General features: G+C 46.5%; 1 protein-coding gene across 2 annotated transcripts in view; it reads right to left on the bottom strand.

Annotated features, from left to right (window-relative positions):
- Positions 1-22438, bottom strand: part of STK32C (serine/threonine kinase 32C) — a 184532-nt gene that overhangs the window by 78948 nt on the left and 83146 nt on the right. For both annotated transcript variants that reach the window (XM_020973073.2, XM_020973072.2), the window contains exon 2: positions 10482-10537. In XM_020973073.2, the coding sequence (XP_020828732.1) occupies positions 10482-10537 (56 nt within the window). The remainder of the gene's footprint in view (positions 1-10481; positions 10538-22438) is intronic.

Here is a 22438-nt window from a genome sequence, read left to right as displayed (position 1 = left end):
CAGTCCCTCTGGAAGTTAAGGTTTGATTAGTGGATGTTCTTGCCTTTGAGGATAGAGAGTTTCATCACCATCTCATCTTGAATTTATTTCTCTGGCTAGCCAGTTTGTAATCCAGTAAGACTCTGGAGGAGCAGGCGCAGGAGCTGGTTAAAGTTATTGTTGTCAATAATCATTAGTATTATTTTACTGAGTGTCATTGTGTCATAGTGGACAAAGCCCTGGACTCGGGGACAGGTGATTTTGGACCAAGGTCCAGCTCTATCACTTACTAGAAGTGGGGTGAAGGGCAAGGTGGTGGACCTTCCTCAGCCTCCATTTCCTCAGCTACCAAATGCCAGTATTAATTCCTATATATTCACCATTTCACGGAGTGGTTGTAAGGAAAGCATGCATACATTTTTAAATTCTAGAAATGTGGATTGCTATATTATTGGAGGGGAAAAGAGAAAATGGTACAAAGACAATGATAGCCTTTGGGGGAGGCTCAGTCTGAGAGGACACCATAGCAAGGCCCTTGAGCAGGTGAGGTGGTGAGGAGAGAGAGGAGGGAGTGAAGAGACTGTATGTATGCCAAGAAGCAGAGCAGGGCACCCAGAAGGGGATTCAGTGACATGCAAAGCAAACTGTCCGCTTCTCAACAGTGTCTCATTGGTTGACCCAGTCAGATTGGGTAGAAAGACTCAGGTGTGGAGTGAGGAGATGGGCAAAGCACCCTTCACTCCATTTCCTAACATCAGCTCCATTCCCCATCTACTCCAGCGAGTAACCTTGGAAGAGACCTTTCCACCTTCAAAGCTTTGGTGACCTCCTTTATCAAATTAAGGGATCAGACTCAAAGGTATTTGAATTCACTAAGTCACTCAGAGGGAGGAGAAACTTCAGAGGCCACACTGTGCAGTGCATATATTAATAAGAATCCCATTTACTGCAACTTCAATGAACACTCATCTACCCATTTGCTGAAGAGCTCTGGGAAAAGGGGCAGGGAACTCACTACCTGACACGACCCAGTCTACTTCAAGATAGCTCTCACTGTTCATAGCCTTGTCCTTCCATCAAGCCTAAACTTGGTTCTTAAATTGCTCCCTCTTGCTCCTATTGCTACATTATGGGTCAAGAACAAGTCTGACCCTTCTTCTCTTGAAGGCCCTGAAGGGGCCTGAAGGGTATTTGAAAATACCTGAAGACAAGTACTCTGTCCTACCTAAGCCTACTCTTCCCCTAGATGAACCATTGCTCCCATACATCTTCATATGGTGGGATCTCATGGCCTTTCACCATCCTGGACATCTTCCCCTAGACATTTCCAGCTTAGCAATAGAGTCACAGGAACCATGATCTCAATTCAGATGTTTCCTCCACAGACCACAGCCTGTCTATCTTGCACAGCTCTTGTGTCCTCCCATGTGTTCAGGACAGGGAGTGTACTCAGTGTACTGGAGGCCAGACTCACTTTCTCTGAATATCACAAGGATGCCAGTGGAACACTCCAGCTCTCCACATATCATCCCTTCTCAGAACACAAACGTCCCATGTTCTCTTTCCATCATATATTGCCTGATGACAGTCTGCATTCTCCTTTAAAGTTCCTCCTTTCTTACAAGTCACAGCCTGCTTACACACACAATGTACCTCTCTATTGCCTTCTGTGGGGTATTCATCTTCAATTCTTTGGAAACTGCTATTCCAAGCCTCACCAAAAATGTGGTGTCTAGAAACTGAAAAAATACTCCAGGATAAATTCACACAACGCTCTCTCAACAGTCACTCCCAGCCCTGACACACCTTGATCAATGGCCTTCAGTCTAGGTTATAAGCAATGTCTTGCCCAGGATCACAATTTTTTGATGGTTATCATGGCAGTCATTCATTGTTGTCATTGTTATATGTCTCCCAACCACCTTGGATAAACATGGAATCATAGAGTCACTATGCATGTCATATCATTTAGAGATAGAAGGAACTTTAATGGCCATCTATCCCAACATGTGCTAATGGAAAGGGGAACAAGCACTTATTAAGCACCTACTAGATGCCAGGCACTGAGCTAAGAGTTTACAGATATGACTTCATTGGATCTTCATAACAATCTGAGAAGGAGTTGCTGTTATTATGCTAATTGTAAAGAAGAGGAAAGGTTGAGGCTGAGAAAGGTTAAGTGATGCCTAGAGTCACACAGCTAGTGTCTAAAACTCAACTGGAGCTCAGATCTTCCTGCCTTCAGGCTCAGTGCTCTATCCACTGTGACACCAGCTGCCTCCACACACACAAAAGTAACCCCAGTGGAATACATGCCCAAATAGGTCACCCAGCCTCTGCCTGAAGCCAGACAACATTTCTCCTCTAGCCTGTCAAAAGCCTTCTGGATCCTGCCTCTATCTTCCACTGGGTTAGCTCTCCCCAGGTTGGGGTCACCAGAAAATTTGATGAATATTTCATCCGTGCTGAAAAAAAGTTCAGCAGCAGAGGGAAAGCATAGTTCCATTGGAGACCTTTTCACTGATATTGAACCATTAATAACTACTCTTTGAGGCTTGTCATCCAACCAATTATTTACCCATCCAATTATCCCTAAAAGGGCTTTGACACATGCCCAGATCACACGCAGAGGGGCCCACATCAGAGACACTAGGAACCTGGCATCTGGAAGAAGTCATTTGTGGTGTGCCTGCCGTGTAAGGAAGAGCAGCCTCTTCATTTGACTGTGTAGATGGAACAAGCCGTGGCAATGTGTGTGCCAACCTCATTATCAATGTGCACATCCCTGGAAACTACCCTACCAAGGTAAGTGGTATCCACAGCATTCAAACTTCTCCATTTGCTGTAACCGATGGTTCCACGTATGGATGGTGTTGTGGCTGATGGAACACCTGTGTTTGCTTGGTGTTAATTGTCAGACCAAAATTAGCACAAGCAGCAGAAAATTGATCCATACTTTCTTGCATCTCAGCTTCAGAGGCTGCATTGAGTGCAAAACCATCTGCAAACAGAAAATCGTGCTCCAACTCTCCCTCCACTTTGGTCTTGGCTTGTAGTCTTTTCAAGAAGAATTTACCATCAGTGCAGTAGCTGACCTTGATGCCATGTTAGTCCTCATTGAAGGCATCTGACAACATGGCTGAAAACATCATGCTAAAAAGCACACAGCCTTGTTTCACTCCCTTGTGTTTGGGAAGCTCTGAAGGAAAGTACGGGAGAGAAGAGGTATTAGACTGACTACCAAACTGAAGATCTACAGAGCCCTTGTGCTGACCTCATTGTTGTATGCCTGTGAAACCTGGACAGTATACCGGCGCCATGCCATGGAACTGAACCATTTCCATTTGAATTGTCTTAGGAAGATTCTGAACATCACCTGGCAGGATAATGTACCAGACACTGAGGTTCTTTCTCAAACTAAACTGCCAAGCATTCAGACTCTCCTTCAGAGAGTGCAATTCTGCTGAGCTGGCCACATTGTTGGAATACAAAACTTATGCTTGCCAAAAAGACTACAGGGCAAGCATTCACATGGGGTTCAGAAGAAATGGTACCAGGCCACTCTCAAGGTCTCCCTGAAGAACTTTGGAATTGATTGTGTGACATGGGAGACACTGGCACAGGACCACCCAGCACGGCGTGCCCTCATCAGAGAAGGTGCTGTCCTCTATGAGCCAAGGAGAATGGAAGTAGCTCAGGAGAAACTCGAGATGCATGAATTTAGAGAATCCACCCCAAATGTTCACATGGACTCTTTGTGCCCGAGCTGTGGTAGAATGTTCTGAGCTCATACTGGCCTGATCGGCCACAGTCAGAGTCACCATAACTTGGTTCTTGTGGAGGGATGTCACTTGAGAGCAAAGGACAACAGCCAGCCAAGATGGGACTACGTGAGACTTTCAGCCTCCCCGGCCAGGGCAGTCTCACCATCTCCTTCCGGCAGCATCCAGGACCTAAGGTCTTGTTCACCACCGGCATGGGGACCACTCAGCAAGCTGGGCAGAGAAGGGCCACTTCCTCTTCCCCTGCGTCCCTGAGGCTTGGAGAAATGGGCTTCAGGGTTTGGTCTTTGGCCTTTTGAGTTCTAGGAGCAGGAAGCAGAGCCCCTGACCTTGAGCTCGAGCCACGGTGACCTTGGAGCCCAAGATTCCAGACAGCGGACTCTCACAGGGAAGTCCTAAGAAGCCAGGGTCCTGGGACACAAGTCAATGGGGAGTTTTGGCCTGGAGCTTACAAGACTAGTGTTACCAAGGAACTGAGTTAAGCCATGAACCTAATTCCCCATCTGTCCCCAGAGAAGAGAAGGGCAGTGAGGGTTATGTCCTACAGGTGTTGGGAGGGGGGAACGTTTGTATAAACTAATCTCACTGTTAAATGGTTAAATGAGGTTGCCTGCACCCCTAAAATTGGGGGGAAATAATCTGTGGGGATTTGAGCCAATGTCAGAGACTAAACGCCCTGAAGTGCATTCAGAGTACTGGAGAACAGAATTGGGTAAAAGGGTAAAACGTGACACACTCGGTTCTCCAGCAACAAGGGCCAGGGTGGTCCCTGTCACATGTCTTCTTGTCAAGGCCATAGCTTTCCTTCTTCTCCACAAGAAGAGTATCAAATTATTTATGAAAAGCTTTCCTAAAAATCCAGATAAATTGTATGTCCACAGCATTCCCTACATCTGCTCATTTAGAATACTGTTTTCTACGAAAAGAAAGTGAAGTTAATACGGCAAGCCCTGTTCCTAATACAGCCATGCTGTGACTACTTTGTAATCACTGTTTCACTTTCCAGATATCAATTGACCATTTCTTTCATCTGTTCTAGAATTTTCCAAGGATTAAGAAGAAAAACTAATATTTAGATGGTACTTACTATGTGCCAAGTATTGTGCTAAACATTTGATCCTCACAACAACCTTAAGAGGTGGGTGCTATTGCTCTCTTCATTTTACAGATGAGGAAACTAAGGCAGGCAGTGGTTAAGTGACTTGTCCAGGGTCACCCAGCTAGTAAATGTCTGAGGCAGGATTTGAACTCAGATTCCCCTGACTTCAGGCCAGGCACATTATCCCCTTTACCACCTAGCTGCCCCCTTGCCCACAGTTTACAGAGTCTGTCATCTTCCACGCTCTTTCATCTGCATAGTCACTTGGTGACTGCTACGGCAGATCATCTGATCCAGATGGATTTCCAGGGTGTTGCTTCCTTTACTCCCGATCACCTCACTTCTCAGCCTCAGAGGCTGCACTGAGCGCACAATCATCTGCACACAGAAAACCACGCACCAACTCTCCCTCCACTTTGGTCTTGGCTTGTAGCCTTTTCAAGTTGAAGAATTTAGCCTCAGTGTGTGCAGTAGCTGACCTTGATAGAGTCGGACTGTTTGTGCCCTAACTGTGGTAGAACACTCCAAGCTTGGACTGGTCTGATCGGCCACAGTCAGACACTGAAACTTGGCTCTAGCATAGGGAAGTCCCTTGGTCCTCTTCGAGAGCAAATGATAATGACCAGCTGTCACCTTCCTTGCCTTGGGCACCAGTTCCCTGTTAGTCAGTCCTGTTCCGTCATTTCTGGTGCAAAGCCCCCTCTCCTTGGCAGAGAAAATAGAAGCAAAACTCCCGCTGAGCCGCTCTGCCTTCTCTCTGTTGTCACTGTCCACCTCGAGCAGAAGGCTTCTCCCTTCTTTGCCCCTCCTTTTCTTCCCAATCTGGTTTTTAAAAACCCCAGATCTCTTTTGGTCCCCAGCTTCACTTAACAGCCTCAGTTCATTCCCAGCTCTCGATCTCAAGACGTGATTTTTTACAGGACTGTCACACTCATAAGTTCATTCTCTGTGTTCATCTGGTATACATTTCTTTTAAAGCTAAGTTGGTTGGGGAGCCTCCTGTGCATCCATATCAGTCTCTTCAGAGAATTCCTACCTTTCTTCTTGGTGGGACTTGTTTGCTTTTGTCCTCAGAATGTCATTCTATGCATCCCTCATTCCCTCTGGGCAGATGTTCATGGATGCATTTTAAACCATGGGGCTTCATTTATATTTCCTTTTCACCACTTGAAAGCTCCTTCCCCCAAATCCAGGGCTCCTGTCACACTGTGCCCAGACCTGCTCTCCTCTGGCACCAACTCTCAAAGGGAGGCATGTTCCTTTCCTCCCTAGGCTCCAATCGTCCCCCCACCCCCACCAGGTGCCAGGCCCTCCCTCTTAGTGAGACTTAGATCCAGAATGGAATTTCCCTTGTCCTCTCTGCCTTATGAAGGATGAAACTGTCACCAAGGCGAGGCAAGAAGCTCTTTGCTGCCTTGTTCTTGGCACAGAGAGAATTCCCACAGATGTCCAGATGCTATTTGTGCCTCTGTACCAGGCATGTGATACTTCCCAAACTCTCCCTCTCTTTCCCCTTTCCATGCAGGTGGCCTGAAAGCTACTCGAATCTGCTCCAAATCACTCCTCCTTCTCTCTCCATTAACCTTCACCCACATTTTCTCCATCACGCTTCCCCTTCCCCTGGTCTCAGACTTCCTCGTGAGTTTGCCAGCTTACTCTCCACTAGGACTGCACTTTCCCCCACATCTAATACCGATCCCATTTCTTTAGTATACGGGTTGTCCTTCCAGAGCCAAGTCCAGGCATGGATTTCCTCCAGCAACATTCTTGGGCAGTTTTACCTGCCTACATCTGGCTTCTGATCAGTCTTGGTTGCTGCCCAAATGTGGGTTATCTGTGCAGAGATCCTGGAGATCACAGGCTTTACTACTGACCCTTCCTTTGGTTTTGTTTACAGTGAGCTTCAGAGCATCCCAGCTGCTTTTCATCTTCCTTCTCTGTCACTCCTGATCATGTTTCTAACGGGGGGGGGGGGGGGGGGGGGGCGCTAGGTTTTGCGGGGGCAAGCTTCTCCCTCCCCCATCCTTTTTATGTAGAAGGATTTATGTTATGTTCCTAATGTGCTGTCAGGAAAGCATCTGCTTAGCCAACTCAGGCAATATCCTAGTTAACGACAAACAGAAAGTTGTCTTCTAGCTGCTAGGAGTAAAGGATTGGGGCAGAATGACAACCCGTGTTCCCTTGGCTCCAGCCAGGGCTATAAGAATCAGGAAGGAGCCTTCCCTAATGTCCCTGATTGACCAGATGGAAAGAGCAGCTCTGTGTTTATTTGTAGGACCGGACCCTTTGATTCAGATCAATGCAATGATCAAGCATGATTCTGGCAGACCAATGATTTGTCGCAGGGACTTTGTTTTCCTTTTGCTCTTCAAGTGTATGTGGTGGGAAGATGGGAGGGAGAAAGGATAGATACTTGTCTATTGGAAATTTTACAATTAAAAAAAACCCTGTGGGCTTTTTGAGGACGGAGACTGTCTTTGACTTGGTCATTGTTTTCTCCCCAGTCCTCAGCACAGTGCTTGGCACATGGCCAATACTTAATATGGAATTTTCCATTTATTTTCATTCCTCTTATGTACATTGAGGATGAGCAGTCAAGCCTAACAAAAGTATCCATGGACATCTTCCAGTCAATGAAGTTGTGCCATCCTTTTAGGACTCTGTGCTTCTATTTTCATTATATAGAATCACTCTTCACATGTGTGAGTACTTTACCAAGTTAGAAATTGCCCCAATAGTCCAGGTGCTGAGTAATAACCATTAAATAGCTCAGCTGAATCTAGCAAAATGGTGTCTGGGCTTTGTGGCACTCAGGCTTCCAGGCTTTCCATGGACCAGGGTCTACAGCTTCAACCTAGTTGGGGTGTGATAGGTGTGGCCACAGCCTTCAACCCTTAGGTTTGACTTAGCTATGAAGAAACGAGCTCTAAGTGTCAGGTTACAGATGAGCTTCTGCAAAAGGAGCCAGATGTTTTTAAACAGAGATGATCCCTGGGGCAGGAAGGTGGCACAGTGGATAGAGCATCAGCCTTGGATTCAGGAGGACCTGAGTTCAAATCTGACCTCAGACACATAATACCTCCTAGCTGTGTGACCGTGGGCGAGTCACTTAACCCCATTGCCTAGGAAAAAAAAGACAAAACAGAAATAATCCCAACTGACATTCCAATAACGTTCTAAGTTGAACAAATGTCTGTCTGTACCTTATCTCATTTGGTTCTGACAACAAGCCTATGAGAGAGATACTATGAGTATTTTCTCCATTTTATAGGTGAGGAAACTGAGGCACAGAAAGGTTAAGGGAACCTTCCCCTTGGCCATAGAGCTAAGAGTCATCAGCCGAATCTCCCCCAAGTCTTTCTTGGACCCGAGTCCAGCTTTCCATCCTCCATCCCACGCTGCCTCTCAGTATAAGATCCTAGGCCACAACTTAGCTTCTCCCCAAGTTGTCTTGGCCCAGCCTTCCTCACTCCCTACGTCATGATGCTAACCAGTAGTGAGATGCCACAATATCACTTTATCTGTCTGGGGGACATCAGGATGGGGGGACAGGACCCCATCAAGTTCAGTTTGGCCTTGACTGGCTCTGAGGAATCCCCATGTCCCTCCAAACCATCTCTAGAATTACGGAGAACTACACACGGCCAGCTAGCTGTGCCTCTTTGTGTTCAGGGAGATGATGGAAATACCAGCCTGACAGTACTTGGGACAAAAATAGATTCTTCCTCCCAACAAATTCCTGCAGAAAGGCTTCCTGAGGTCTAATTGCTCCCAATCTTTCACTGGTGCAACACAGCATCATTTTCAATACAATGAAATGAGAATAATTAACAGCATTGAAGGGCCCTGCCCCAGAAAAGAGCCTTGAAGTGCAGCTTGGTGAAAAGGCTGGAGAGGTGACCTTAGAGACAGGAAGGGCTGGGGTCAAGTCCCCCCTGACCCATCCCGGCTATGTGCCCCTGGGCAGATGCCTGCGTGTCTCTGCCCCAGGCAGTCTCTGATATGCCAAGTGAAGAGAAGGCATCGACCTCTGCTTGCTAGAAGGAGTTCTCACTGGGAGCTTTTTCGACCAATGAAATCACAGTTCCAGTTCCTTTTCCTAAAAGTGCCTCATTTTCTCTGAGTTTCACTGTCCAGGCAATGGTAGAAAACCTGCATGTTGGTCCAATATCTTCTCATGATCATTATTTATCACTAATAACAACAACAATAAGAGTCTATCCAGAGTGCTTGAAGGTTTTCAGGGCACTTTACATGTGTTATCTCAACAACCTTGGGAAGTAGGGAGGTGCTATTGTTATCCCCATTTTACAGAGAAGGATACTGAGGCAGGCAGAGGTTACGTGATTTGCTCGGGGTCATACATCTGGCAAATGTCTAAGGCAGGATTCAAACTCATGTCTTCCTGACTCCAAGTCACATACTCAATTCATCTGCCTAAGTAAAGATTGTGTCAAAACCACCTACCTGAGCAGAGACCTCAGGAAGAAGACAGATGACAGGTGCATTTGAAAGGCATACTGGAGAGAAATCACATCCACGAGGAAGTGATTAATTTACAATGGAACAACCAAGATGCTTTACCCAGAACTATTCTCAATGTTCTCAGAAGCTTATTAAGCCTTTTTCTGAGCTATAATTAGCCCCAGTTTGTAGACACTGAGGCTCAGGGAGGAAGTGGGTTTGGCCAAGAGAGAACAACCACAAACCCCAAGAACAATTCCCATCCCTAACACTACCAGGAAAACCAAGGAAATCATTGGAGAGGATTCACTGTTCGTGAAGAAGCAGATAACTGGCAAGCGTCTGTGTGTTCTCTGCCTTTTGTCTACAGTGCTCCCTGGGCCCCCGGGGCAGCCGATCTGGGCTGTTTAACCATTGGCTCAGAGGAAACCTCAGTTCTGGGACCCCCATGCCCACGCTCTGTCCCTTGACCACAGAGGACAACCCTCCTCTCCCCCATGGCCCATACAGGTCTGGTCTGAAGCTTCAGACTGCCAGCACTGATACAGTCATCAGGGTTGTTCAAACCCAGGGAATGGATGACCTCATTTCAATGTGGCTGCTGAGCAGGACAATGTTTTTCTGTTATAGAGAGAGCTCTGCTCTGCTGTGCCCAGTGTAACCTGGCTCCAAGAACTTGCAGTGCCGCATACAGTGTCTGGACAAACAGGGAGAATCAGAAAATGCTGAAGCTGTTTGCTCTCCCACCAGCCCCAGGAAGGTCTGGACTTGCTCTGCTTTAACTTATTCCAAGTCTACTGGAGACATCATGGGCTTCTGCTACCCCGGGAGATGTGCATTCTTGTCCAGACTCCCTGAATGGGGTAAGGGGAGTCATGACATATTCATCAGTAATAATGAGAGGTCCTTCTTTCAGCAGCAGTACCAATATTATGTCCCTTTGGTGATGTTTTAAGGGATACAGAAATATAAGAAATGAATAGAAGGAGGTCATGAGAAATCCATTCTAACAGGACCATCTTATGGGCTTTGCTATGGCAGAGGAAAAAAATCATTCAAGACATCTGGGTTGATTAAAAAGAAAAGGAGTCCCCAGAATAGACTCTTATTACCACTGGAGCCCACTGTCTCCATTCCAAGGGCGCTAGCTGTCTTACCTTCCCAAAGCTCCCCTTGCCAATTGCTCGGAGGATCTGGAAGTGGTCAAAGTTCACTAAAAAACAAAAACAAAGGCATTTAGTCAGATTTCAAGAGTCCCTTCAAATACTCACTGTCTTCTTTCTAAAGAATCAGAATACTTGAACCAGCCATCTACTTTTGTCTCCCCATCAACAACTTATGCCCCAGAGCACTTTTGCTGACAAAGGGCTGCTGTGCTCAGAGATTTTCTATCCAAATGCCTGAGTCCAGCCAAAACTCTGACAGTCTGTTTTTATCTAGGCAGCAGACTGATGCAAGACTAAATTATCAAACTTCCAGCCAAGTTAGTGGCTTGAATGGAGGCAGACCACCTAGCTTCCAAATACCTACTCCAGCAAAAAACTTCAAATAACACCAGGTTGAATAATGATCAAGAAATCCAATAAGAAACCATAGTAAGTGGATTCTTACATCTCCAGAACTATACAAAATGCTGACCAGAAGCCCACCAGCAAAAGGGAAGGGGGGCACCAACAGTGTCAATGCAGGGTAACCTCCCAGCAGAGCCAGAGACTGGCTGGAGACACATGCAGCCTTTAAGAGTCCAGACGAAATCAGTAAGAGCAAAGGCTTCCCCTGAGGAAGCTCTAGGGTGTTTAGGAATCCAAAGGGCAGGCCCTGGAAGCTACCAGGAATGACCTCAACAAGCCTGGGCATGGATACCCCAGGCCAAGGTGCCTAGCACTCTTCCCAGAGATGCCAGAGAAGATCTGGAAGACCCAAAGGGCTCAGACTCTAAGATCCAGGGATTCCCTAAGCTCAGGAAGTGGAGGTCCATGCAGGAACCCAGATAAGCCAAGGTGAAATCAAATAGAATTCACCTCGCCATCCAAAAGTACAGCAGCCTGACCCTGGTAAAATCCCAGTTAAGGCACGAAGGCTGCAGCAATGAGTAAACTGAAGAAGACATCAACCAGTACAAAAAACAAATAGTTTAAATACAGAGATACTCCAAAATCCAAACTAAAAGTAGTTTAATAAGAAATATTATTATATAGTTATATAGTATTATAATAGTTTAATAATAAATAAACAGGATTTTCCACAAGGGCTACATGAACACCTAGAAAAAATTAAACAAGAAATAATAAATTAAATAAAAGGTACAGGGAAAGAATTAAGAGGAGAAAATTACCTTACAAAGTGGTAACCTTGCCCAAGCAACAGACTCCCTGAGAATTAGACTAGACCAAAGAAGACAAAAACAGATCTTAGAACAAAATTAAAGGACTGAAAAAATGGGAAAAATATAACATATGTGCCATAAAGGAAACCATGACTCTGGAAAATAGGTCAAGGAGAGATAATTTAAGAATGATTAGATTCCCTGGAAAACATGATTAAAAAATCTAGACACCGTATTTCAAAAAACCATAAATGAACACTGCCCAGATTTATTACAGCAGTCAAGATAAAAAGAATCTACCAATCATATACTGAAAGACACCCCAAATGGGGTAACTAGGTGGTACTAGAATATGGGAGTTGGGAGTCAAGAAGACATGAATTCTAATCCTGCCTCAGGCACTAACTCGCTATGTGACCAAGCTTGGACACTGACTAGCAAGTCACTGAATGTCAGCCCCAGTTCATCCATCTGCAAAATGGTGATAATAACACAACCTACCTCACAGGGTTATATAAAGATCAAATGGAATGATATATAAAAAGGACTTTGTAAACCTTAAAGTAATATATAAATGCTACCTGCTGTTATTGTTCTCATTATTATTACCAACAACAATAATAACAGGTCTTAGGATTGTGATAGCAAAAATTCTGAACATCCACATCAATGAAAAACTGCTACATACATCCAGAAAGGAGTTTGAGTACCAAGGAAATAAAGTCACAGTCACTCAAGACATGGCTGCTTCTACGATAAAGAAGAGAGGAGCTTGGAAAGATAATATTACAAAAGGCAAAAGATATAGGCTTTGAGCCAAAAATAATCTCATTTGCAAAGCTCACAATTTCATTTGTAAACATTTTGTTGTTGTTCAGTCATTTTTCAGTGGTGCCTGACTTCATGACTTCATTTGGGATTTTCTTGGCAAGGATACTGGAGTGGTTTGCCATTTTCTTCTTCAGTTCATTTTACAGATGAGGAAACTGGTGCAAACAGATTTAAGTGATTTACCCATGGTCACATAGCTAGTGAGTGTCAGGGACCAGATTTGAACTCATGAGGATGAGTTTTCCTAACTCCAGGCCCGGTACTCTATCCACTGCACCACCAGCAGCTCCCAAATATAACCCTATATGGGAGAAATGGATCTTCAGTGGAATAGAGGACTTTCAAGATTTTCTGGTGAAAAGACCATAGCTGAGTTGGAACTTTGAAATGAAATGCTATGAGAAAAAAGAGGTCTATTCAAACTTTTTTTTTTAATGCACAGAAGAGAACAAAAAGAAGTTTGAAAGGAAACACAAACCAGCAGGACAGTTTTGAAAGTCATGTGTGGAATTTATTAAAGACTTTAAAAATAAAAAGCAAGTGGTATGAAATGAAGACCCATGGTCTCCTATGAAATCCTCTGTTTTGCATTCTGCTATGTATATAGGGGTGCGTGTGTGTGTGTGTGTGTGTGTGTGTGTGTGTGTGTATGTGTGTGTGTGTGTGTGAGTTCAGAAAAAGACTGCAAAATTTTTAAAAAGATGGCAGCTGTTCATAGCAAAGAGAACTATTTGCAAATTCATAAGCCACACAGTTTCTAGATCTCTTCAGAAAGATAATTGGATAATTGTTTATCCACTCTATCATTCATACTTCACATTTTCTTGTAGGGGCCAATGTGTGAAAAATACTTGCCCTCACTCCAAGATATACAGTGGTAAACATTCAAACAATTGAGTTTGAATGTCAAAGGCTTCAGCTTCCTAAATAACATACGGGGGTCCTTAACTTGGGGTCTGTATAATTTTTTGTATACTCATATATACCTGCACTAGATAGATAGATAGACAGACAGATGGATGGATGGATAGATGGATGGACAGATGGATGGATTTCAATCTAATTGGTTTTGTTTGTAATTTAATGTATTTTATCTTATATATACACAAACATGATTCTGAGGTGCCCATAGGTTTCACTAGAGATGGCCAAAGGGGTCCATTATGAAGAAAAAAAGATTAATAACTCCTTAACAAAGCATGAGATTGTAAAATAAAAACATAACACAGACCTTGACTGCTTTTCAAGACAGATAAAGGGGCCTCCTAACAACTGAGAATGGCCTCAGTTTACTGAGGATGCTTAACCCAGTACTAGATGTTATTGGGTTAGGAGAGCACACAACTTGTGTCATAGCACTTGGTTGACCCACTCCTCAAGCCATCTGTTCCAGCACTTAAAAAAACAGTCACCAAATACTACAACATTGTCTTGGGATTCCAGGAGAAGAACCAGGGTAGGGCCAAGAGAAAATCTGAAAAGATCACATCAGTTATGAGTGACATGGAACTGTCTTACCTGGTGGAGAAGCAGGTGGCTCTAATTCTACTTCCAACCCTCCCCAGCCCTGGAACAATCTCTAAGGGAAATTTCACTGGATCAGCATGAAAACTGAAATTCATTATTTTGATGGATTTTTTCCAAAAGAACCACATAAACCCACCCTAGTGAAGAGTGTCCTTTGAAATGACAGCTTTCCCAACTGTCACAGTTCTGGTGATAAAAGCAGCTAACCAGCGCACTCTCTCTTAGGGTGGTCTCAATGGGATTTGCAAATAGCTCACCTCTCCCACGTTGCAGAGGCATTTCTAAGCTGAGTCATTAAGTTGGATGAGCAAAGGGAAAGGGTTGTGGTTGTTGTTGTTGTTTTCAGAATGTTGAGGTATATTTTTTCTATGATCTTATTTGTAGAGTTTATTTCTCAGGGTGCGCTCCCAGAATGCCCCCTACACCCTATGTCCCATGCATCTGGAGTCTCTGGCCGGGGCAGAGGCTCCTAGGCAGGGGCCACATAAGATTGACATATGGGGCTGTGTCCCAAGCCCATGGCTCAGATCCCCTGCTCCTGGACACCTGACCGCTTGAGCCCAGAGCTACTGGACCTGTGTTCCTTAGACTAATCCTCTCATCCCTTTGCCTGATCTTCAAGATTCTGGCCTCTATGTGGGTGATGTCCACCTGCTTCTTCTTCCTTCACTGATTTTCCTGAACCTCTGGACCCCTCCCAGTTGCTCTTGTGCCAGTTTTAACCCTCTCTGTCCTGTGCTGGCCCCTACGCCCATGGTCTATGTTAGGAATCCTGCTGTGTCTGAGGCAGTGTCTCCTGAGGAGAAGGCAGCTTTTCTAACCTGGCCTGTGTATTTTGTACATCTTTGTAGTCTAGTCAGTTCACCCCTGGAGGAATCCCTCCTGACTCCCAAGGGATATTGGGGAAGGGGGTGGGAGGTTACATCAAGCCTGGCCACACATGCCAGGAGATCCCAGGCCTTCACCCACCATGAGAAAAAGCAAGGGGTCAAAGACACAATGCATTGGAATGTGGAGACTTCGGAGGCCTAAAAGAGCAGACCTCGGAGAGACTCCAGGCTTCTTCCTCTCTCCTATGGGCTTCTCTCCCACTCTAAGTAAGTGTGTCCAAGAAGGAGTATGTGTCTAGTCTAAATAATTACAAAATTCAAAAGATCTACAAAATGCCTAAAGGACAATGTGCCAGGGCATCCTGAGCACATCTATAGATATGATTCCAAAGCACCTTTTAAAGAAATACAGAAGGACAAACAAATGGACACAGAGTTGTAGCTCATGCTTGGGCCTCAGCATCCAGCCAAGCCTGGAGCCCTTTTCATGAGACTCCCAATTCTGAAGAGAAGGCTTTGAGTGGAGCCGTGAAGGACAGCTTCTCCCAGGAAACATGTTCTAGGCTTGGCTGAAACCCAGTTTACATTTAAAAAAAAAAACCACTACTCTCTTAATTAATTTATAGGTTTGGTGCTATACCCATTCAAATTACCAAAGGGATAATTAATAAAGGGGGGCAAAATTGGTTTGGAAGAACAAAAGATCTAGAACCTCAAAGTAGGAGGGAAAAGGGAGGAACTGTATCTGTTTATATTTCAAAGCAGCAATCCTTAATACTATGAATTCATTTGGCTAAAAAATAGGAAAGGAATTCAGTGGAACAGGCCCCCAGGCAGTGAAGAGCACGTACAAGCAGTGAGACTCAACAGGCAGTCTTATAGACCTGAAGGGGACAGATCGGCAGCCTCTCCCTTGTGACAAGAAGTGCTGGGCCTTGGGGAGGGGGGCATTTTTCACACCACAGTCATCTCAAAACTGACAAGCAAGAAGAGCTTTTCCTGGTGAGAAGGGTGCTCGGCAGTGGTGCCGAGGAAAGGAAGAAAAGAGTGCCGGTCCTCAGAGGTATTTAATATACACAAAAGAGAGCAGATGGAAGCTTAGGAGGGAGCACAGGCAGCCAGGCACGGGTGATACTGCAGTGTTCAACGTAAGATACACTCACCTAATTGTTTAGAATTGTTTAACTAATTTTTATCATTGTTTTTAATTTTGAGTTCCAAATCCTCTTCCCCCCCCATTCCTCTCCAAATCACCAAAAAAGCAAACAATAAGATATTAATCCTACACGTGAAATCATGCAAAACATACTTCCATATTAGCCATCTCTCTCTCTCTCTCTCTCTCTCTCTCTCTCTCTCTCTCTCTCTCACACACACACACACACACACACACACACACACACACACACACACACACACACACGAAAAAATAAAGTAAGAAAATTCTACTTCAATTCTACTTTGCACTCAGTTCATCAGCCCCCTCTGGAGGCAGAGAGCATTTTTCATCAGGAGTCCTTTTGAATTGCCTTGGATGATTGCTATACATTCATTTGTAAAAGAATAAGCTAAACAAAACAGAAGTTCATGGTTTCATACCTAATTCTCTTTTTCCTCTCCTTCATACATGAAGATGTTGATGTTTGGACTTAGAATTTTTTTTTAAAAAATTTAGCCTTATAAATAAACATCCAACCTGAATTCTTAAGACCTCACCATTTTAAAAAGTTACACAGGAACCAGATCAGGTCCCTTTCCCAGCTACAGGCGGGGGGGGGGGGGGGGGGGGATGTTTGAGGACTGCTCCAAAAGGGAGTGACCTGTGGGAGTCGCAGTGAAGCTCAAAGGCTGCAAGGAGGCTCTTTCTCCCTCCTTCCGGCTCCAACTGTCTCCTGGGCACAACGGGGGGGGGGGCAGCGCTTGGGATGTATGGAAGGGGAAGGAAGGCACAAGCCCCAGCATCAGATTGAGTCTGAGACGTGGCAGAAGCTGGCCTGACATGAGGCTCCCAGGAAGTGAGGAGGCATGCCCACTGAGTGAAGCCTAAGGGCTTTCTTTCTGATCCCTGGCCGCGGAGGTGCGTGTTCTGTGTCTGAGAAGGTTCTCTGGGCATCCCTGCTCCAGTGACAGGACAACCCAGCTTATCGGCTGAATCCTATTCAAACACATTCAGCTTGAATTCTATTCAAACACAAGTTCTCCAAGGACAGAGGCAGACTCCCTTCTGTCTCCATGTCCCTGGAGCCTAAGAGACTCACTGGCACACAGTAGGAGCTCCACAACTGCTTGATGATGGATTGGTCGGCTGACTGAAAAAAAGGATGAAAACCTCCAGTTTCCTAATGGGGCTGACCCCAGCTAAGAAAAGGCGCTTGGCCTTTTCTGGATTGGGAGAAGGCGCTGCTCTCTGCACCAACAGCTGGAATGGTAATCTGTACTTTCGTGGGGATCTTTATTTGTATTGTCTAAGAAATAGCTCATCTCACCCCCGCCCTCTATGATGCCCTCATCATACAAATTGCGGAGGAGAGAAGGGATGGGTGCGGCCTCCAGGCAGGAGGCAAAGGCTCCCCAAATAAAGAGCCGCTTTCCCTGCTGCCCTCCAAATCACCCCCAAAGAGGGGTGGTCTGCTCCCAATCTGCCGTTGACGTCTTCTTCCTGATTCTTTCCATCTGCAGCGTGATTTCAAGGACCTCTCACCGACTCTGTGATTCTGTGACAGAATCCCACAGCCATAGAGTCCCAAGGTCTAAAATATGTAGAAGTCTGGACTTGGGTCAGCAAAGCCCTGGGTTTGGATTCCAACTCCAGCACTTACTAGTGACCCTGGGCAAGTCACTTAATTTTCTTAGAATCCATTTCTTAATCCATGAAATGGGAAGAATAGAGACCATGGTAACAATGTGATGTGGTTGTTGAAAGGAAGGCACGGCATGCTATATGAACCCTGTTCCATCCACATGCCTTGAAGCCTATCCATAAATTTCAAATAAGAAATGGAAACGGGGGTGGCCAATCCTGAAGCCTTGGGAGCTGAGCGGGGGGGCCCCAGGGGCAGCAGAGGCTGCTGCTTCTCGCTCTCTCTGAGGTGGTTTTCAGGCAGTTTGGAGGAGGTGGAGAAGCTCGTTTCTGGGTGCAGATTAGCTTGGCCCTTTAGCATCACACACGAGCTAAAGGCTGAGGCAGGAATGAGAAAGGGCAGGACATCTTGGTTTCAAGGAGGGCCAAGTCTTGGGGAGCCTTTTTATGCAGGTGATTCACCTTGTGCACCTGCTCATCTGTATTCTAGTGACCCTAGGGACAGGGTGCTGGCACAGTGGGCTCTGTCTGCAGCTGGCCAGCCTGGGCACAGCATACACCTCCATACTGACATCAGAGACAGGTGCCCCTCAGCCTTTCCTTCTGTTCTGAGGCATGCTGGTGCCAGAGGTCCAGAACTCTGGGAATGAGAGGGCATGGAACTCCGACAACATGTTCTATGAAACAAATAATACACTTGGAGCTACTGATGCCCATTTTCCAGAGAAGCCCCAACCTTTCCAGCTCTAAGATTCCATGAGAAAGTTTGCTGAAAATTGACTGTGACAGGAAACCTTCTTTGCAGGCTAAGAAATTAGTGGTTGAAATTTCTAAAATTCCATCAGGTTTCAACAAGTATATTGACTTTGATTTTTTCCTTTCTTTTGGTATCTTCCCCCCCCCCCCCCACCTTCTGATCTGTTGCAAGGGGCTCCATGATGGCTGTCCTTCACAAACAATTGGCAAAGTCCAACTGCTCCTTCCAAATCTGTTTTCTACACTTGCATTTCTTCATGTACCCCACTAGGTACTGAGACGGTAATTCCACCCTCACTGTGAGGACCATCATCTGTGATAAAAAGTGCTGGCAGATCTTCTCCACTCTTCATCTCTTTGTTCTTCTTGTTCCAGCTCCACTTTCCAATGTTTGTGGAATGTTTTGGCTTCAGTGAAGCAAGACTTTTCCAGACTGGGTTTCCTTCCACCATGTATCATTGTTTCATGAGGCAACACTGCTCATCATCTTCTACCATCCTCCTCTGTAAGGGGTTTCCAACAACATTCTGTTCCATTGTGGTGCTGATCCTGGGTCTCACATCCTCTAAATTGCTAAGGAGATCGGGTGGGGATTGGTGAAGCCAGAGAGGGCTCTGACAGCCTCTTCCTATGATTACTCTGATGGTCTTGGATGCATTAAACTTCCTTAATGATGTCATCAGCTGCACCACGGTTTTCATGAAGCTAGATTTACATCCAGACCATGGCCAGTGATTTGAGGAGGAAGAATTGTTTCCCCACATGATTATAAGATATGAGGCATTATTATCTTGGAATGAAATGGTGGCCAACTCCTACTAGTCACAACATCCCAGCATTGAGACTTCTGAGATCTCTATTCCAGCTCAGAACTGCAGAGGAATCTCCTTCACTATGTGTCTTTGCTAGAGGCCCTCCTCTGAGCCCGGGGGATCATCCTAAGTGGGAGAGGGCTCTTTCCTGGCATCACGCCAGCCTCCCTGCCACATGTGGGGCACAATGTACGTGGTGCTGCTGTCTCCGGCCTGTTTCTCAAAGGTATTTGGGCATAGTGTTTTGCCTCAGTCCCATGTGGGCCTGTCCCTGGCAGCCCCGACTGTCACCAGAACAGTTCTGAAACTGTCCCTTCCTTCTAACATCTGGCTATGAATGAGCGCCAAGCATGGTGGAGAGCTGGAACGTGGGTGGCCATCCTTCGACAACACACTCTCTCCAGATCTCCGTATCCCACAGGTTTCTCACAAGCGGGCCCACAAGTGTCAGCGGATTCAGTAAAGCAGTGTCACAAATAACAACCAAGGTGCCAGACACCAGCAAAGCTCTGGGGTTAGCCTATGCTCTCCTTGGATCTTTCAGAACTATAGGTATCGTTTCCACTGTTTTACACATAATAAACTGAGATTCAGGGGGCAAAACTGATGTACCCTGGGTCACCTGGTTAGTAGGATCCAGGGGCAGGACTCAAATCTAGGACTCTTGCCTCACCCTGCCCTTGGCCATGAGACCAGGCTGCTTCTAACTCAGGGCCTCAGCCACGGACTCCAGATTGGCCATTACTCTTCTGATCATAGCAACAATGGGCAGAGACTGGGGAGAGGCAAACGGACACCTGAGGTCAGGAAGAACATGCTAACAGTGAGCTCTGGAGCTCACCCTGCCCTGTGGGGAGTGGGCTTCTCCTCCCTGGGGGTCTTCAAGCAAAGGCTGGCCAAGTCCTTGTCAGCAGGGCTCTAGAGTGACTCTTTGTCAGACAAAGGAGGGATCAATCCTCTGAGAAGACAGGAGTCTGGGGGCATGCCTCCACTTGGTTCCATTTCTTTCTCTCGTCTCCTCTCCCCCATTTTCAGACATCCCTGGTGAGTGCTGTCCTTTTGTCTCTTTATTTTCACAGCGAGAGGGGAATAGGCTATTTGTCTTTGAGAGAAGCGCTGCATTTCACACTCCAACAGGCAGTTGGCAACCAGCCTCTCTCTGGAGCCTGGAGGCTTTTTTTTTTTTTTAGAAAGAGGAGAACCCAATTTCTTCCAGAGCCCAGGCCCTCCTTGCAGGGAAGCCAGGTTCCAGTAGAGCACCCTCTGGGGCCCCTAGACTGGGAGCAATGCAGAGGACGCAGTGAAGGGCCTGAGAAAGATCCCAGTGCTGGAGTTAGGCTCACGAGTGGGTCCGAGTCAAGCAGTCAGAAGAGACGAGTTTGTCAGGGCAGGTTTCCAGCTGTTGTTTTTTCTTGCTTGTAATTAGCACATCTTTCCTCTGGCCAATCTTATCCTTTGGCTTTGAGGGAGGGGGCTGCAATGTTTCAAAGGCAGAAAGCAAGTCTATTCTAACTGGCAAAGACCTTGGGCCTCCTCTGGCCCTGAGTCCTTCTGTTTGCAGAGACCAGAGACAAGAAGGGACTCGCCCTCCCAAGGTCATGCCGCTGAGGAGTGGGTGGCATCTACTGCATCCCCAGCTTTCCCCCACATCCTCCTGCCTTCTTCCCAGCTCTACCCTGTCATTAGCCAGCTGGTGACCGTCTTTCTCTGACCTGCTTTTCAGCTCAGGAATGGATCCTCCACTTCCCTCCAAGGCTCTTTCTGGACACTTCTCAATGGGGGCTGAGGGGTGCTTCTCTGCTAGGGAACATGCCGGGAGCTCTGAATGACCCTCCTTTTTCAGTCAGTGCCCAATATTTATTTGGTCCCTCCTGCATCCTGCTCATTTTCTCCCCTCTGATGGCTCCTGCCTGGAGTCCACAGCAGTTTGTGAAATTCTCAGAAACTTCTGTGTCTGTATGTACAAGGTGGCCTAAGATAATGGGCCATCTCTTTTTCCCAGTGGCCCAGGGGGAGGCCGTGGACCAAGGCAGCCACTGTCACAGCTTGATGCAGTGGCTGGGCTAGTAAAGGGCATCTCTCCTTAAGCCATGAGGAATACCAGCTGCTGCTCCCAGAGATTTCTTGGCCAAGGGCAGATCTTCAATCAGTCAGAAGCATTCATGAAGCACCTACTGTGTGTGAGGCAGAGCACTAAGCCGCCCCTGCTCTCAAGGAGCCAAGATGGGGGGGACAGCAAGCAGACAGTGACATACTAATGATCTCTTGGGGAAGCTCCAAGATGATCCCAGAGGGAGGCGCTAGGTTTAGGAAGGAGACATCTCCACCCTCTCCCCTGAAGAAGGCTCTCCCTCCTCACCTCTGCCTCCCAGAGGCCCAGCTTCCTTCAGGACTGCTTCATGACCAGGGCTCCACAGCTGCTGCCCCCTCCCCCCGGGGCTCCCTCGATCTACTCTGCTGCACCTTGTCTGGGCCCAGTCATCAATCCCCACCAGAATGTAAACTCCTGGGGGCAGGGACTTTTGTGCTGGACCCAGCAGCCCCAGGCTCGGTACGATGCCTGTCCCACTTCACTTGAGAAAAGAGCTTCAAGCATTCACAGAAAGCCTTAAAGCCTCATAGAAGCATCAGCTGTTACATTGTTCTTAACGCCGCAGTAATAGGGAGAAGCTTGATTCTATGGTCCCCAGGTTTTGTCCGTGTCTGTCTGATGGTGAGTGCCTACAGTTCCATGAGAGAGCAGGGGCTTATCCCTGGAGCCTTCATGTGTCCTGGCCAGAAAAGGAAGGGGGGAGGGGGAAAGACACCACCACTGACCAACCAGTGACAGCTGCAACTTCCTAAAGCGGAGGTCAAACTGTCCAGCCTCGACTGTTCACTCTGTGACTTGGCTCCTTCCTGCCAAAGGCTCCCTCCTCCCTGGGGCCCCCTCCTCCCCAAGGACTCCCTCCTCCCAGGGGTTTCCTCCTCTCCAGGAGCTCCCTCCTTGGCTGCTTTTGGGAGTTCATATAAAAGGTAAGGGCGTGATCCCAAACAGTCCAAGCCCCTTGGTAGGAACATTCCTGACATTTCGGCAGCAGTTTGGCTTTGTGCCTTAATGTGCAATTATAACCATTTCTAACTCCAGGCCTCCTTATGGCTCAGGTAAAATTCAGGTTATTGGACACATTTGCGTAAAAAAGCAGCAGAGAGAATCACAGGGTATACTGATAGATGGGCATCAGGAGTGAAA

The sequence above is a fragment of the Phascolarctos cinereus genome, unplaced genomic scaffold (genome assembly GCF_003287225.1).
Source record: "Phascolarctos cinereus isolate Bilbo 61053 unplaced genomic scaffold, phaCin_HiC Scaffold_3;HRSCAF=262, whole genome shotgun sequence".
Lineage (NCBI taxonomy): Eukaryota > Metazoa > Chordata > Mammalia > Diprotodontia > Phascolarctidae > Phascolarctos > Phascolarctos cinereus.
Note: the sequence above shows the minus strand (reverse complement) of the source record. Positions and strands in the feature narration are given on the sequence as shown.